At 40.4% G+C, this 18,446-nt stretch overlaps 1 protein-coding gene and 1 pseudogene across 1 annotated transcript; both read left to right on the top strand.

The window, feature by feature from the left end:
- Positions 1–393: 393 nt before the first annotated feature.
- LOC128050416 (olfactory receptor 7E24-like) lies at positions 394–1,347 on the top strand. The gene has a single exon (XM_052642664.1). The coding sequence runs from the start codon at positions 418–420 to the stop codon at positions 1,345–1,347; it is 930 nt and encodes a 309-aa protein (XP_052498624.1). The 5' UTR covers positions 394–417.
- A 12,005-nt stretch (positions 1,348–13,352) lies between these two features.
- LOC128050742 (olfactory receptor 7E24-like) lies at positions 13,353–14,339 on the top strand (annotated as a pseudogene).
- The last annotated feature ends 4,107 nt before the right edge of the window (positions 14,340–18,446 follow it).

Below are 18,446 nucleotides of genomic sequence, written 5' to 3'. Positions count from 1 at the left end.
TGTATGAAGCATGTATACTGGGTAAGGGGAAGAGTAGGGCAAATACCTTCTCCCTGTGGGGTAGGATGGGAGACAGGTTATACTGTTCCATTAATAGTTACAGCATGGGGGAGGGAAGGATGATAAGGGTCTGGTTTTTCTGTTCCTGCATTCCAAGACTCTCCTCGGTTTTGTCTGCTCTTTCGTCCTTGGGTCACCACATAAATGGGTGCAAAGAAAGAGGTGACTATTTTGGTCATCAATAAAGACATGCTCACAACTGAGAACTTAGAAATATTGTAGAAGTACTGGGGTGTATATTCAATGAAGACTTTATTTATGGGTTGCTTAAATCCAATGTATGAACATTTATCTGGATGCCTCTACATTTGTTTTGCTTATTTAACACTCTTCTTTTTCAAAAGATACCCCATCAACATGGAACCACAGAATCTTACACGTGTCTCAGAATTCCTCCTGCTGGGACTCTCAGATGAACCAGAACTTCAGCCCCTCCTCTTTGGACTCTTCCTGTCCATGTACCTGGTGACCATGCTTGGGAACCTGCTCATCATCCTGGCTTTTATCTCTGATTCCCACCTCCACACCCCCATGTACTTCTTTCTCTCCAATCTGTCATTGACTGACATCAGTATCAGCACCACCACTGTCCCCAAGATGCTAGCGAACCTCCAGATGCACAGCAAATCCATCACCTATGTAGGATGCCTAGCTCAGGTGTCCTTCTTTTCTCTTTTTGCATGTTTGGAGAGTCTCCTTCTGACAGTGATGGCCTATGACCGGTTGGTGGCCATTTGTCACCCCCTATACTATCTGGTCATCATGAACCCCCGCACCTGTGGCTTATTGGTCCTGGCATCATTTTTCACCAGCTTTTTGACCTCCCAACTGCACTACTTGATGATGTCACAGCTTACCTTCTGTGCAGATACGGAAATCCCTCATTTCTTTTGTGACCTTTCTCAACTCCTCAAGCTTGCTTGTTCAGACACCTCCATCAATAACATATTAATCCTTTTTATTGGTACCATTTTTGGTGGAGTTCCACTCTCAGGAGTTCTTTACTCTTATTATCGAATTATTTCCTCCATTCTCAGAGTCTCATCAACAGGTGGGAATTACAAAGCCTTCTCCACCTGTGGCTCTCACCTGGCAATTGTTTGTTTGTTTTATGGAACAGGTCTTGGTGTATACCTCAGTTCAGCTGTTTCATCTTCCCCCAGGAAGGGCGCCGTGGCCTCAGTGATGTATGCTGTGGTCACCCCTATGCTGAACCCCATCATCTACAGTCTAAGGAACAAGGACATCAAGAGTGCCCTGTGGAGGATTACCCATAGGATTGCCTAATCTTAACACCTGTTCCATTCTTTTCTTTTGGTTCATAAGATTGGAAAAGGTGGTAAAATCAAATATGTGCAACGAGAAGTTCCGAATCTCCAGTCACATGGTGTATATGAATCTCTGCTTTCTGTTTGTTACCAAGTCCAAACTTGCTTTGCTAACTGCATTGCAAGCTAATAAATCAGGAGACAAGGTGTTGAGGCAAGAAATAATAATTTATTTAGAAAACCAGCAGATGGAAAAGATGGGAAGCTAGTGTCTCAAAATAGCCATCTTAACAGGGCCTGGCTGCCAGATTCTTTTATAGAAAAGGGAAAGGGAGGTGAGGAAGTAAAGTCAAATATCTCCTGAAATGACCAACCTCAGGGGAAGGGAGATGTTAATTTCATTTTCCTTGCAGCCATTCACAGATGGACAGGGTTAGGGTGTTTCCCTGAACAAAGGCACTTTGGTGCCTTTGACAGAGGATCAGGGGTCCCCAGGCAGGCCATTATGTAGAGATAGTATCCTTTTCATGAACAAAAGCAACAGAAAGCAAGGTTAAAGTAAAAGAAACAGATCCAAGGTGTAGTCAGATTTTTTTTCCTTTCTTATGTTTTTCATCTTAGAATAACTCTAATGGTTTGGAAAATTATTTTAGACTCCCCCTCTTAAGTTATATTCCCACCTGGATTTTGCACAGCACATCAGTATACCATTTGCACTTTTCAATGCATGATCCAGGACTCCTGGCTGTGGGCAGTTTTGTTTCTATCATTGCAAATTAATCATAGCCCTCTCATTTTTGTTATTTATTGTTTCTATACTGATGGCAGAAAGTGAAGAGGAACTAAAAAGTCTCTTGATGAAAGTGAAAGAGGAGAGCGAAAAAGTTGGCTTAAAGCTCAACATTCAGAAAATGAAGATCATGGCATCTGGTCCCATCACTTCATGGCAAATAGATGGGGAAACAGTGGAAACGGTGTCAGACTTTATTTTTCTGGACTCCAAAATCACTGCAGATGGTGACTGCAACCATGAAATTAAAAGATGCTTACTCCTTGGAAGGAAAATTATGATCAACCTAGATAGCATATTCAAAAGCAGAGACATTACTTTATCAACAAAGGTCCATCTAGTCAAGGCTATGGTTTTTCCAGTGGTCATGTATGGATGTGAGAGTTGGACTGTGAAGAAGGCTGAGCACTGAAGAATTGATGCTTTTGAACTGTGGTGTTGGAGAAGACTCTTGAGAGTCCCTTGGACTGCAAGGAGATCCAACCAGTCCATTCTGAAGGAGATCAGCCCTGGGTGTTCTTTGGAAGGAATGATGCTAAAGCTGAAACTCCAGTACTTTGGCCACCTCATGCGAAGAGTTGAGTCATTGGAAAAGACTCTGAAGCTGGGAGGGATTGGGGGCAGGAGAAGGGGGCGACAGAGGATGAGATGGCTGGATGGCATCACTGACGCGTTGGACGTGAGTTTGAATGAACTCCGGGAGATGGTGATGGACAGGGAGGCCTGGAGTGCTGCAATTCATGGGGTCACAAAGAGTCGGACACGACTGAGGGACTGAACTGAACTGAACTGACTGATACTGTTTTCAGTGGCTTTTTCCCCACACTTTGATATGAGGATCAAGACATTTAGTATATTTTTTGTTCCTAATGATCTTTGTCTAATTTTTGAGAAAGTCACAAACTCAATGGACATGAGTTTGAATAAACTCTGAGAGTTAGTGAGGGACAGGGAGGCCTGGTATGCTGCAGCCCATGGGGCCGCAAAGAGTCGGACATGACTGAGTGACCGAACTGAACTGGGGATGATGAATTTCCTATCTTATTCGAGATGTTTTGAAATTGAAGTGAGAAACTATTAACTTGGTTTTCAAGTGGAACTTTCCTTTGAAAACTGAGTGTATGCTTCCCAAAGAGTAGGTAAGAGAGTACCTACCAGAGCAAAGTCAGTTCCCAATTTTTCTGATGATTCTCTTTCCCATTCCATTTAACTTCTCCGCGATAATATTATATAGCCAGATGGAAAGGGTAAAAATTGAATGATTCCACTGAAACGAGGACCTAAAGTAGTTGAACTGCCCCTGAGCAAGTGTAGAATGGCAGCTGCCAGAGGCTTTGGGAGGAAGAAAGGGGAATTAGTGTTTAATGGGGACAGATTTTCACTTGGGGAAGATGAAATGGTCCTGAAGGTGAATGGTGGTGATGGTTGGAAACCAGTGTGAAGGTACTTAAGGCAACTGAACTGTACAGTTAAAAATACTTTAGATGGTAGGTTTTATGTTATCTTGTGAGACATGGAGTATTTCCTGCCATATCAGAAAACAGGGATGTCACAATCACTAGAGATTCTAGCCCTCCAGTGTGAGATGGTGAGCCCTAAGGGCACTCAGGAAGGAGAAGAATACCTGTGATCTAACAGCCATCAGACTGCGGCTACTCTCTATGGTGAGCCATAGGGAGCTCAGGATGTGAAAAACACAGGATACTGGCCTCAGATAGCTGAGATGCATATGGAAGGAATGGTTTCAGTAATAAGCCCAGACTCTTGAATCTTCCCGTACACAGAAAAGCACTAAATTCCTTAACTTGGGATATCTGGTTTCCTTTAATTCACAAAAATATTTTCAACATTCAGACTACTTGCCTTTGTGTAGAGAAACTTCTATATAACTCACCTCCTCCCTCAGCCTCCTCAAACCATTTCTTTCAGGGTTACTTGAGATGTTGTCTCCCTGCTTAAGTCCTAAAAGTTCCTGCTGAATAAAGCATAACTCTCAACTCTTAGGTCATGAATATATTTTTAAAATTTAATTTCTATTGAAGGATAATTGCTTAACAATATTGTATTGTTTTCTGCCATACATCAACATGAATCAGCCAGAGGTACACATATGTAAATATATGTCCCCTCCCTCTTGAACCTCCATCTCACCCCTTCCTACCCCTCTAGGTTGTCACAGAGCACCGGTCTGAGCTCCCTGAATCACACAGCAAATTCCCACTGGCTATCTGTTTTACATATGATAGTGCCTATGTTTCCCTGATACTCTATTTGTTCCACCTTCTCCTTCCTCTGCCTTGTCCACAAGTTTTTTCTCTATGTCTGCATCTATATTGCTGCCCTGCAAATAGGTTCATCATCACCATCTCTCTAGATTCCACAAATATGCATTAAGATATGATATTTGTTTCTGATTTACTTCATCTGTATAATAGACTCTAGGTTTATCCACCTCATTAGCAATTGACTCAAATTGATATCAAAAATGATATCTCACTGTAGTTTTTATTTACATTTATCTTATAATGAGTGATGTTGAGCATCTTTTCATGTGTTTATTAGCCATCTGTATGTCTTCTTTGGAGAAATATCTGTTTAGATGTTTTGCCAACTTTTTGACTGGGTTGTTTGTTTTTCTGGTGTTGAGTTGCATGAACAGCTTGTGTATTTTGGAAATTAACCCTTTGTCGGTTGTTTCATTTGGCATAATTTTCTCCCATTCTGAGGGTTGTCTTTTGACCTTGTTTATAGTTTCCTTTGCTTTGCAAAAGATTTTAAGTTTAATTAGGCCCCATTTGTTTCTTTTTGTTTTTATTTCCATTACCCTAGGAGATGGGTCAGAGAGGATCTTGCTGTGATTTATGTCATAGAGTGTTCTATGTTTTCTGAGGTATGAATATTTTTTAAGTCGACAGTTGTTTTACCACAATAAAAAGAATCTCCTGCAGGAATGAGAGATAAAGTGCTTCAATGTTGGATGTTACTCAGCCATCAGCAATTAACTCCTAGAGGGATCTGCCTCAGCTAGAGAAGCCCCCCAGGCAGCCCACTTTTGATGACTGTGTGATGTGGGGGTGTAAGCATTTGGCTCCTTTGCCCCAACTCCAACCAACTCTAAGGATCACTGTAGCTCCAGAGCTTCCTTGTGGTTTTCAGAGACCTTTGATGGGCTTCAACTTGGCTTGATGTTTTCTACTCCCTTCCTTACCACAAAGAGTTTGTGAATTAGCAGAGTCTAAGGGAACACTCACAAGACTGCCCTCTATCAGACACCAGCACAAGTTCAAGCATCTCCAGGGCCACCCTTGTTATAGGCCAATTTGCTACAAATTTGGGAACTTCCTCACATTCAATAATTCTCAAACATGATTCAAACTGAGAGGACTCCCTCAAGTTCTGTCATGAACTAGAATTACTCAGATCTCAGAGAAGCACTCTACTAATTATAATAGTTTTATTATAGCAAAAGGATATAAATTAGAACCAGCTAAAGGGAGGTACACATAGAACATACCTCACCTGAAGAGAAAAAATTGAGCTAGAATGTTAAATTACTTAAAACTTAATATTCCAATAAAATTAGAACTAGAATTGGGGCTGCCATTCAAAATAGCAAGAAACGTAAATCTCTAAGGCAGAAAATCCTAAACCCTAAACAAGGACTATAGATTAAAAAAAATAGGAAGTTCTCAGAGACATAAATCTAAACTGAGAAATTAGAAATACAATCAGAATCTTGGTATGGAAGACCTAAATCTCTCTAACTTATATGACCGATTCCATAGATTTGCAGATATAAAAGTCATATATTGTTTTCTCTAATTTAAAAAATGTGTTTGAACTTTATAAGGTAAAGAACTTGGAAATCAGAGGTGAAGCATAAAGGTCAGCCCCCTCCTGAGAAGGGGACAAGTTTATATTCTTCCTAACATATTCACTTTACTTCTTTTCCTCCACCATGAAATTAGCAAATCCTCAGAGACGGAGAGACCATGGACTAATTAGTTGCCTAATTATCTGTTATGTGCATGGAGGTCTCAAGGCTGTATCACTATAAATAATCAGCCTGTGCTTCCCAGTCCTTTATATAGCCAGCTCCAGCCAATGGGTTCCATATCTGTGTCTCATGCTCCTGAAGTTATTGTCTGTACCAGAAGGCACATACATGAATCTGTCTTACTGGAAGTCCTGAGGACAAAGCCTCTGTCCTCAAGTAACACCAGGTATGGGGGGAGCATTCCTGCTCCAGCAGAGACATGGCACAGCCCAGTGAGTGCCAAGTGCAGTGGGAGATACTGAATGCAGAAGGAATTGGGGAGACTTGTTTACTTATCATCAGAGTAGTGGGACAGTTGGGATAGCCAGTGGGAAGGCACCAAAATGCTTAGTTCGGCTCAGAGGCCTATGAAGTGAATGTTGTTGTTAGTGGTGCGGATCGTATAACTCATTTAATTATTATTATTATTATTTACTTTACAATATTGTATTGGTTTTGCCACACATCAACATGAATCTGCCACGGGTGTACATGTGTTCCCAATCCTGAATCCTCTCCCACCACCCCCCCCCCCCCCCAACACACACACTATCCCTCCGGGTCATCCCAGTGCACCAGCCCCAAGCATCTTGCATCCTGCATTGAACCTAGACTGGCGATTAGTTTCTTATATGATATTATACATGTTTCAATGCCATTCTCCCAAATCATCCCACCCTCTCCCTCTCCCACAGAGTCCAAAAGACTGTTCTATACATCTAATAGATGTATAATAGTTTACAATACTAGTATTGCACATCTATTGTACATCTAATAGTGTCTGATTTCCACTTCCCTCCCACGCTGGTTCTATCTTCCTTGGTCACTTTTTCTACCTGATCAGGAAGTAGGTCCTTCTAAAACATCTCCTAAGTGCTCAAAATGATCGTGAAGGTGATGATGATGAAAATGATGACAGTATGTGCTTCCTTGGTGGCTCAGGGTTAAGGAATTCACTTGCCAGTGCAGGAGACATGTGTTCAATCCTTGGTCCGGGAAGATCCCACACTCTGAGGAGCAACTAATCCTGTGCTCTACAAGTATTGTCTGCACATGCTCTAGAGGCCCAGAGCTGCTAGCTGTTGAGCCCACGTATGGGAAATACTGAGTCCATCTCTGCAACAAGAGAAGCCTCTGGAATGAGAAAACTGTGCACTGCAATGAAGTATAGCCAACCCCCCACCACCCCAAGCAGCTGTAACTAAGGAAAAAGCTGCATAGTAATAAAGATCCACCATAGCCAAAAATAAATAAACAAAACTATTTTTAAAAAATCCTTTCTTTTAAAAATATATTTTAAAAAATGATGACAGTAACCACAACATCACAAAACCTTACTCGATGATTCTAAGAGCCAAGTTCTTTTTTTTTTAAAGTTGTTTTATTTTTTATTTTTTTACTTTACAATACTGTATTGGTTTTGCCATACATCAACATGAATCCGCCATGGGTGTACATAAGTTTCCACTCCTGAACCCCCCCTCCCACCTCCCTCCCCATACCATCATGCAGCCTGTTTCCTATTATATGCATTTTCACCTCTCAAAGAAAGTCAAATGCATTATCATTATTTTACAGTTAGGATAGAAACATTTTACTTTAATGTAATTTTGATCAATCACTGGAGTATAGAGTGTAAGGTCAGATTTGAATGCAGAAAATGAAATTCCATCCATAGGGTGCCTAGACAGTATCCTATCCTGCTAACTCAACCTCCATTCAGGGAGCTGAATTTACGACAAATGCAAACTCTCTGTTGGGCTTCCTTGGTGGCTCAGGGGTAAAGAATCCATCTGCCAGTGCAGGAGACAGTGGTTCCATCCTTGGATCGGGGAGATCCCCTGGAGAGGGAATGGCGACTCACTCCAGTATTCTTGCCTGGAGAATCCTATGGATAGAGGAGCCTGGCGGGCTACAGTTCATGGAATCGCACAGAGTTGGACATGACTGAGACAACTTAGCACACATGCATACAAACTCTCTATAAGGGAGAAATGACTTGAAAGGCTCTAAACCTGACATAAGAAGGTTAACTTACGGTGTGAAACCCATGTGTATGTGTTTGTGTGTGCATGTGTGTGTGTGCTCTCAGTCATGTCCAACTCTTTGCGACCCCATGGACTGTAGCTGGCCAGGCTCCTCTGTCCACGAAATTTTCCAGGCAAGAATACTGGAGCAGGTTGCCATTTTGTAAAGATCCAGGGGATCTTTCCCACCCACATCTCTTGTGTCTCCAACACTGGAAGGCAGATTCTTTATTGGAGCTAGTTGTTGCTGTTGTTCAGTTGCTAAGTTGTGCCCGACTCTTTGTGACCCCATGAACTGAAGCACTCCAGGCTTCCCTGTCCTTCACCATCTCCTGGAGTTTGTTCAAACTCGTGTCCATTGAGTCAGTGAAGCCATCCAACCATCTCATACTCTGTCATCTGCTTCTCCTTCTGCCTTCAATCATTCCCAGTATCAGGGTCTTTTGGCTATTCGCATCAGGTGGCCAAAGTATTGCAGCTTCAGCTTCAGCACCAATCCTTTCAATGAATATTTAGGGTTCATTTCGGTAAAGCATCTGTCTACAATGTGGGAGACCCAGGTTCGAACCCTGGGTTGGGAAGATCCCCTGGAGAAGGAAATGGCAATCCACTCCAGTACTATTGCCTGGAAAATCCCATGGACAGAGGAGCTACAGTCCATGGGGTCTCAAAGAGTCTGACACGACTGAGCAACTTCACTCACTTTCCTTTAGGATTAACTGGTTTGATCTTCTTGCAGTCCAAGGGACTCTCGAGAATATTGTGTTAAATAGAATATATTACTAAAATTAAAAAAAAGAATCTTCTCCAGCACCACATTTCTTTTTAATATTTATTTAATTAGTTGCACCTGGTCTTAGTTGTAGCACACAAGATCTTCTTTCTTCCATTATAGCACGTGGGATCTTCAGGTCCAGGACCACAATTTGAAGGCATCAGTTCTTCAGCGCTCATTGGAGGTTGAGGGGTGGTTTCATTTTCAGCACCAAACCTGGGGGAACAGCTCCCTGCCTGGTACTCCTGTTAATTCTAGTACACTGTTACTTCTTTACCAATGAGTTATCTGGGAAGCCTCCACATATCCTACAAATGGATATTACTGATCCTACTTCAGTGTAAGGGATACCAGTATAGAAGTGGAGAGATTTACACACACTCCACCTTTAGTGGGTGAAAGATGTGGGTCTCACACAAAGGCTTCTTAATTCCAGTCCCAAGTCGCTGTACCGCCTGAGTGAATTATTTTCTTTTGAAACCTTCTTTAGTCCCAGATGAGCAAATGCAATTAGAACCATGGATTGCTTCTTCTGGGGTCTGGTGAGTCTATCCGTGAATTAGTAGAGTGGAACAAGTGATTTGCAGGGGGCTTTTACATGAATATTATAGACATAGGGTTTTCTATGAATAATAATGCATTTTTCAGACCATTTTGTAAATCTGAGCCATGGAAATATCATTCTCTTTGAAAAATGGAAATGTTCATATGACTCTATCACAAAAAGCCTTGCTAGTCATATTTCAAGAACCTTTCTGATTTAATACCTTGACAATCAGAGTGTACATTTGCTTTTGTCTGATATTTCCATCAGGAAAATAAGTAATTAATAGTAAAGTTGCACAAGTTTCCATCTTTAAAACTAAAACAGTACTCTTGTATGCATATATATTTTGGAAATCCTCACTCGTGTAGGATGGTGGGTGGCACGATAATTCACTTATCTGTGTCATAATAAGAAATTGAAAAATAAATGAAATTTAACCCTCAGGTAATACTGTGCATCATTTTATGTGCTGATATATATATACGTCATATATGTACTTAAGAGATATAGGTACATAGATACATGTAGATATATGTACTTAAAATGCAATACTGTGGTAAATGATAAATTCATGTCAGCTGGAATCGAGGCCAATTTGCAAGAAAACTACTTATAAACACAGAAGTCAATAGAAATATTATGGACACACTGAAAGGAAAATACATCTATTGAATTCATGACAATGTTTATCCTGAACAACACTGAAATGCAGGGGAATAGGACCATATAGGGATAGCAAAACCTTCTGTTTTTTTTTTTTTAAGTAATAAATGTAAGTTCTAATGCAAGTATTATTAAATATTTATATTTTAATATGTGAAGTGTATAATAATGATGTTAATAATAGGTAACATGAATGCAATATTAATTGATTGCCTGACAATGGTTCTCTACCCTGGCAAAATGTTAATATGCCAAAAGGACCTATGGGTAGAGATTCTGGTTTAATTGCTTCTAGGCTGTAGCCAGTCCATACTTAAATTATAAAAGATCAAAAGGTAATTATAGTATGTGTATGGCTAAGTCCCTTTGCTGTTTACCTGAAACTATCAGAACATTTTTTGTTAATCACCATGTATACCCGTGGCAGATTCATGTCAATGTATCACAAAATCACTACAATATTGTAAAGTAATTAGCCTCCAATTAAAATAAATAAATTTATATTAAAAATTTTTAAATAAATTTTTTAAAGTGGAAAAAAAAATCACCTATACACCAATACAAAGTAAAAAGCTTTTTAAAAGGATAATTATAAAGATGAACTAACACTGACAACCACTGTTGAAGTATTTTATCTTTATTTTAACTTACTACTTTACAGTAACCTGGTTAAGTCTGTGAAGTTAATATACCCATTTTATAGATGAATAAACTACCCCAGTGTTTGTGAAATTAGTCTGGTTTTTTCCCTTTTGATTTTTCCCATATTATATCTTGTTTTGACCTGGCAGGAGAACCTGTATTGCCTTCGGGAAGTTTAATGTAGGAGAAACACAATTACTTGATAAGAAAGAATGACTTGAAAAGGCTTTTAAGCTGGCATAAGTCCAGCTTAGAGTTTGAGACATGCTTTGGTCTGGAACTTCTTGATTGTTCATATGAGAGTTAGATTTGATGAGAAATCAACTCTTCACACATGTTTAGGATTAGAGACTTATTTAAGAAGTGTTACCTAGCCACTGCAAACAAAAACAGGAAAAAGCAAACTCAGCCTCAGAACTTTCTCCAAGAGTGTGTAACACTGATAGAAAAGAACCTGCAAAAAATATAAGTACACAGTGCTTATTAATTATTACTGAATCACTAGTGTACCATATATTAATAATGTTATCTTCAAGATCAGTGATGCCATATGATTTTGCACTTCTAACAATTAGTTATTATCAAAATGTGAAGCCCATCAAGGCTAAATATTTGTGTTGGATATGTAAGTTAAGAGACATTGATCAGACAATCTGCTCACTGGAATGAGCATTTTACTCCAAGAAAGACAGATATCAAAATTAAATAAAGGGACTTCCCTATGGTCCAGGGGCTAAGACTTCATGCTCCCAATGCAGGGGGACTGGGTTCAATCCATGGTCAGGGAACTAGATCCCATATGCTGCAACAGAGATACCATGTGCTACAATGAAGACCTGGCATAGACAAATAAATGATAAATATTTTTTAAACCCAAATGAAGAAACATTCTAAAAGATAATTGGTACATAAAAATGGTATTTGACTATGAATATTTGAGTTTAATTTATAGTCCAGTGATTATGGGTTTTAAGTATTTAGGATTACCCTATAAGGGAATTTTTGTACTGTATTTGAATAGGATAAAGTACATTTGAATGCTTTATAAGTGTACTTTAAATTTTTTTATTAGGATATAGTTGATTCATGGTGTTGTGTTAGTTTCAGGTATACAACAAAGTGAGTCTTTTATACATATCTGTACTTTTACTCTTTTTAAGATTATTTTCCCATATAGGCCATTACAGAGTATGGAGTAGAGTTCCCTGTACTGTACGGTAGGTCCTTATTACTTATCTATTTTATATATAGGAGTGTATACCTGTCAATCCCAACCTTCCAATTTTTACTGCCCCCCCACTACCCAGTAACCATGAGTCTGTTTTCTACATCTGTAACTTTATTGTTGTTTTGTAAATCAATATATTTGTACCCTTTTTTAAAGATTCCACAAATATAATATCATATGATATTTGTCTTTCTCTGTCTTACTTCACTCAGTATGACAATCTCTAGGTACATGCTGCAAATGATATTATTTTGTTATTTTTATGGCTCAGTAATATTCCACTGTCAGTTCAGTTCAGTTCAGTTGCTCAGTTGTGTCCAACTCTTTGCGACCCCATGGACTGCAGCATGCCAGGCTTCCCTGTCCATCACCAAGTCCCGGAGCTTATTCAAACTCATGTCCATTGAGTTGGTAATACCATTCAACCATCACATCAGGTTGCCAAAGTATTAGAGTTTCAGCTTCAGCATCAGTCCTTCAAACGAATATTCAGGACTGATTTCTTTTAGGATGGACTGGTTGGATCTCCTTGCAGTCCAAGGGACTCTCAAGAGTCTTCACCAACACCGCAGTTCAAAAGCATCAATTCTTCAGCACTCAGCTTTCTTTATAGTCCAACTCTCACATCTATACATGACTACTGGAAAAGCCATAGCTTTGACCAGATGTACCTTTGTTAGCAAAGTAATGTCTCTGCTTTTTAATATGCTGTCTGGTTTGGTCATAGCTTTTCTTCTAACGAGCAAGCATCTTTTAATTTCATGGCTGCAGTCACCATCTGCAGTGATTTTGGGGCCCAGAAAAATAAAGTCTCTCACTGTTTTCATTGTTTCCCCATCTATTTCCACTGTTCAGTTCAGTTCAGTTTGGTCGCTCAGTTGTGTCCAACTGTTTGCGACCCCATGAACCACAACACGTCAGGCCTCCCTGTCCATCAACTCCCGGAGTCCACCCAAACCCATGTCCATTGAATCAGTGATGCCATCAATCATTTCCACTGTAATGTACTTTAATTAGAATGATATTTTTAAGGAAGGAGAATACATTTTATTCTATAATTTCCCTTCAAAAGTAGAGGGCACATTATTTGCTATGTGTATGGACTTGTTATTTCACAGTCTCCTTACTTCACTCGTATTCTTTGGCCCCATGACTCTAAAATGGGTGTATAGACAAGTGAATATTCTTGGCATCAATAAAGAGGAGCTCTTAATTGATAAATACTGCTGAATGTACTTCAGTGTTTGATATTCAAGCCTGAATACATTACATGTGAATTGTTTGAATCCAAAGTATGGACATTTATCCAGGTTCCTGTATATTTATTTCCTGTATTCAACACTCTCTTCTTTTTCAAAAGGTGTTCCATCTACATGGAATCACCGAATCTAACAGGTGTCTCAGAATTCCTGCTCCTGGGCCTCTCAGATGATCCAGACCTCCAGCCCCTTCTTTTTGGGCTCTTCCTATCCCTGTACTTGGTGACCTTGTTTGGAAACCTGCTCATCATCCTGGTCATCAGCTCTGATCCTCATCTCCACATCCCAATGTATTTCTTCCTTTCCAGTTTGTCCTTGGCTGACATCAGTATCAGCACCACCACCATCCCCAAGATGCTAGTGAACCTCCAGACATACAACAAATCCATCACCTATAGAGGGTGTCTGACTCAGCTAACCTTTTTTTCTCTTTTTGCATTTTTGGAGAGTCTCCTTCTGACAGTGATGGCCTATGATCGGTTGGTGGCCATCTGTAATCCTCTACACTACCTGGTCATCATGAATCCCTGTACCTGTGGCGTGTTGGTCCTGGCATCATTTTTCATCAGCTTTTTGACCTCCCTGCTGCACTACTTGATGATGTTACAGCTTACCTTCTGTGCAAATGTTAAAATCCCTCATTTCTTTTGTGATCCTCCTCAACTTGTCAACCTTGCCTGTTCCAACACCTCCATCAGTAACCTATTAATCTATTTCATTGGTACTATCTTCGGTGGAGTTCCACTCTTAGGAATCCTTTACTCTTATGCTTGAATTATATCCTCCATTCGAAGAGTCTCCTCATCAGATGGGAAGTATAAAGCCTTTTCCACCTGTGGCTCTCACCTGTCAGTTGTTTGCTTATTTTTTGGAACAGGCCTTGGGATGTATGTTAGTTCAACTGTCTTATCTTCCCCTAGGAAGAGTGCAGTGGCCTCAGTGATGTACACTATAGTCACCCCTATGCTGAACCCCTTCATCTACAGTCTAAGGAACAAGGACATCAGGAATGCCCTGTGGAGGATTTTCTGCAGAATAATCTAATCTCAACACCTGTGCCATATTGTTTTGGGTTAATAAGACTGGAAAAGGCAGTAAAATCACATATATGCAACAAATGATTTGAATCTGCAGTTCCATATTGTATATATACCTATCTGGCTTTCATCTTTCAGTCTACAAATGTTTTCCTCTTAGAATAGCTGGAAATAGTAGAATTACTTAGAATAGTAATGGAATTGTGACATCATTTGGACATTCCATGTGAGTCATAGCCCATTCAGGATTTTGCATAGCACATCAGTATACCGTTCTCAATTTTCTTATGTATTATGTCAGACCCTTGGTCATGAGCAGTATTGTTTCTATGATTACAAAATAATCATAGCTTTCTTTTTTTGTTATTTTTTGTTTCTATAGGTTTCATATTATTTGCCCCCCCCCCCAATTTGTTGGGTGGATTTAAACCCTACCTTAAGTATATTTTTGTTTTTTAATGATGTTGTTCAGATTTTTTTTTAACTTTATTTTACTTTACAATACTGTATTGGTTTTGCCATACATCAACATGAATCCGCCACGGGTGTACATGAGTTCCCAATCCTGAACCCCCATCCCACCTCCCTCCCCACATGTATAACATCATGTTGTTCAGATTTTTGAGCAAGTAGGCTGACTAATTTCCTGATTAACCAGGATATTTTGGGACTGAATTTGGACACTATAACACTGAGTTTTCAACTAGTGCTTTTGGGAAATAGGATTATGATTTCCCAAGAATGATGAGAGACTACCTTCTAGAGAAAAGTCAATTCTCAATTTTTCTAATAATTCTCCTTGTCATTCCATCTAACTTCTTCCTGATCATATTACATAGTCAGACATAATAGGGGAAAATAGAATGGTTCCATTTCTAGAAAGTACCAAACATAATAGGGGAAAATAGAATGGTTCCATTTCTAGAAAGTACCAAAAGTAGTCAAACTCATACAGATAGAGATTAGAATGGTTGTTGCCAGAATCTTTGGGAGGAAGAATGGGGAGTTAGGGTTTAATGGAGACAAATTTCAGCTGGGGAAGATGGAATAGTGCTGGAGATGAATAGTGGTTTATGGCTGCAAAACAAAAAGAGGAGAGAAGGGTTTGAGAGAGGGCTCTTGTCTAACATTTGGAAATGCATTGTCCAAGGAGACACACATGCTGACAAGGCAAGAGGCTTTATTGGAAAAGGGTGCTTGGGCAGAACGAAGCGGGGTAAGGGAATTCAGAACTACTCTGCCACATGGTTCACAGTTTCAGGTTTTATGGTAATAGGGTTAGTTTCTGGGTTGTCTCTGGCCAATCATTCTGACTCAGGGTCCTTCCTGGTGGCACGCATTACTCAACCAAGAGGGATACCAGTGAGAAGGCTCCCAGGAGGTCAGTAGGACATATGGACTGCATCCCTACTCACTTTTGACCTTTCCCATATTAAAGCAATGGCAGCCCACTCCAGTACTCTTGCCTGGAAAATCCCATGGACAGAGGAGCCTGGAAGGCTGCAGTCCATGGGGTCGCTGAGGGTCGGACATGACTGAGCGACTTCACTCTCGCTTGTCACTTTCATGCATTGGAGAAGGAAATGGCAACCCACTCCTGTGTTCTTGCCTGGAGAATCCCAGGGACGGGGGAGCCTGGTGGGCTGCCGTCTCTGGGGTCACACAGAGACAGACACGACTAAAGTGACTTAGCAGCATATTCTTTGAATTGGTTGTAGCTTTTTAGTTCTGCATCCCTTACCAGGAATGCCCATTGAAAGATAACCCAAACAAGTGGTTACTCTCATGCTTGGCCAGAGTTAGTGGTTTCAGTCAGTGGTTCCCCTAAAAATCTGCCCCCTAACCCCCTCCCCTGCCAGGACTTCATACTGAAGATAATTTCTTGAAAATTGGGGCAGAGATTTTTCTTCTGTAACAACTTTCTGTTGAGAATGAACATTGTCCTGCCTAGTAGAGTAGAAGTTTCTCTCCACTTGTTCTAAATCAAGGTATCTTATGTCTGAAACTGACATCCACCCTTGTAGTAACAAAAATTTAACCTGAAACTGTCAGAGATATAAGTACTTTTAACAGACAGGGGCCAAACAAGAGGCCTAACAGGATGTCATCACTGTGTCTAGAAAAGGAAAGCAAAGTTGGGAGTGAGGGCTACAGAGTGTATGACTTTCTTCTGATCATTTGGTGCTGAGGTAACAGGGCAGCGCTCCAGGAATCTTGCACTCAGCCTGAAGTTACCATCCTCCTCCTGGATGGGGGATACAGTTCTTCAAAACTCAAAGATAGTATTATATATACTCCTTGAGGAGGAACTAGCACACTGTCCCAAGGCTGCACCACCATTTGACTGCTCCTCCTGTGTTTCTGTTGGCTTTTCTTGTGGCCTAGATAGTAAAGAATCTTCCTGCAATGCAGAAGATCTGGGTTCGATCCCTGGGTTGGGACGATCCTCTGGAGAAGGGAATGGCTACGCACTCTAGTATTCCTGCCTGGAGAATTCCAAGAACAGAGGAACCTGGAGGATTACAGTCCAAGGGGTTGCAATGAGTCCGACATGGGACTGAGTGACTCACACTTTCACTTTCCCATGTTTCTGCATCCCCTCCCTTTCTTGATAAACAACTGTCTGAACCTGCCCTTTGAAACTCAGGGAAGATCAAGGAGGCTGAATGAGCCTACAAATAAGAAAGGGGATGCAGAAAGGATTTGTACTCTGGAGTCCCACAGAGTCCTCTTCAGTTTCAATTCAGGGAACTGTGCAACAATGGTTCTGGTCGCTTCCTGCTAAAATGGGGCAGTTATTGTTGTTGTTGTTTACTTGCTAAGTCGTGTCCGACTGTGACCCCATGAACTGCATGCAGCCTGGCAATCTCCTCTGTCCATGGGATTTCCCAATCAAGAGTGGGTAAAATGGGGCATAATTCTCCCTCAATTTGGAGAATATATACTGAATTGGAAATATTTCTGAGTTCCAAATCCTGGATCTAAGTCTTGTATGATCTCAATCTCACTTCCTTGGTTCACTATTTTGGTGTAAGATATTCAGTTAGAAGTAGTTGGAGGAGTGACAACTGGAATTTTAACAGACAAAATAAAGTTCATTCCCTGAGATAAGCCTTAAACCCAGTCTGGACCTCACACCTTGGGGAGAATTGCAGCCAGGTAGCCAGTTGTTTACTTTTATCTAAGAAGGTTTTAACTTCCCCAATGTGGTATTAACATACACATATCAGAAACTATTAGCCATTACCTGTCTCCTTTTTCTACTAATATCTGATCTAAAGAAATTTCATTTTCCAAAAAATTTTAGTTGCAAGAAGATACCTTGAACCCATAAGGTTGCAGCTTCCAGCTGCCAGCAGACATTGTTTTGAGAATGGCTGGTGACATCCCAAGTCTGCCACAGCTCAGAAAACTGAAGCTTTTAGCTATACAGGGACTTTTCAGAAATCATGTTCATAATGCCACCTAGTATTTTTACCTTGGATGTCTGAACTACAGCTATTCCATTTTGACTTTCAATTGCATTTCTCTCCTTAATGGCCAAAACGGATGTTACCATTAATGACTTCAGTACTTTTTTCATTATGAGAAGATACAAGAATTTGAGCTCATAAACCCTTTCCTGAAAGCAACTATCTGAAGGCCTGTTCTGCAGTTCTTCCAGAACATAAAGCACCTCATTCAAGCTCCCCCACCTTGAACTCATTTCAAAATGTGTTGAAAGTCAGTGGCTGTAGTGGCCACTGACCTAATCCTTAGAGAGGCAGATGGGAAGTGCCCAGTTTTCAGTTATCAGGGCCCCTTCATGGTAATGAATTCAACCGTGGCTTGGGGGGCATTTCATGACTCTTTTGTCCCACAACTCTAGGAATGTTCATTCTCAGGTCTGGCAGAGATTTCTCTGATAGGCCACTCAATGTGCTATTACTGGACTAGGCCTTATTGACAGTAGCTGGAAGTCTCGGGACCACCTTCTTCCTAGTTTCTTTTGGTCTAGGGAAATATTTCCTCTTGTTACTTCTTCCCCTATCTAGAATTACACTATGACAATCATCAATCTCATATGAAGCTTTATATCATCATTTTATCAGTGGCTTAGTCACACATTTGGTAA

Source organism: Budorcas taxicolor, chromosome 7 (assembly GCF_023091745.1).
Source record: "Budorcas taxicolor isolate Tak-1 chromosome 7, Takin1.1, whole genome shotgun sequence".
NCBI classification, from domain to species: domain Eukaryota; kingdom Metazoa; phylum Chordata; class Mammalia; order Artiodactyla; family Bovidae; genus Budorcas; species Budorcas taxicolor.
Note: the sequence above shows the minus strand (reverse complement) of the source record. Positions and strands in the feature narration are given on the sequence as shown.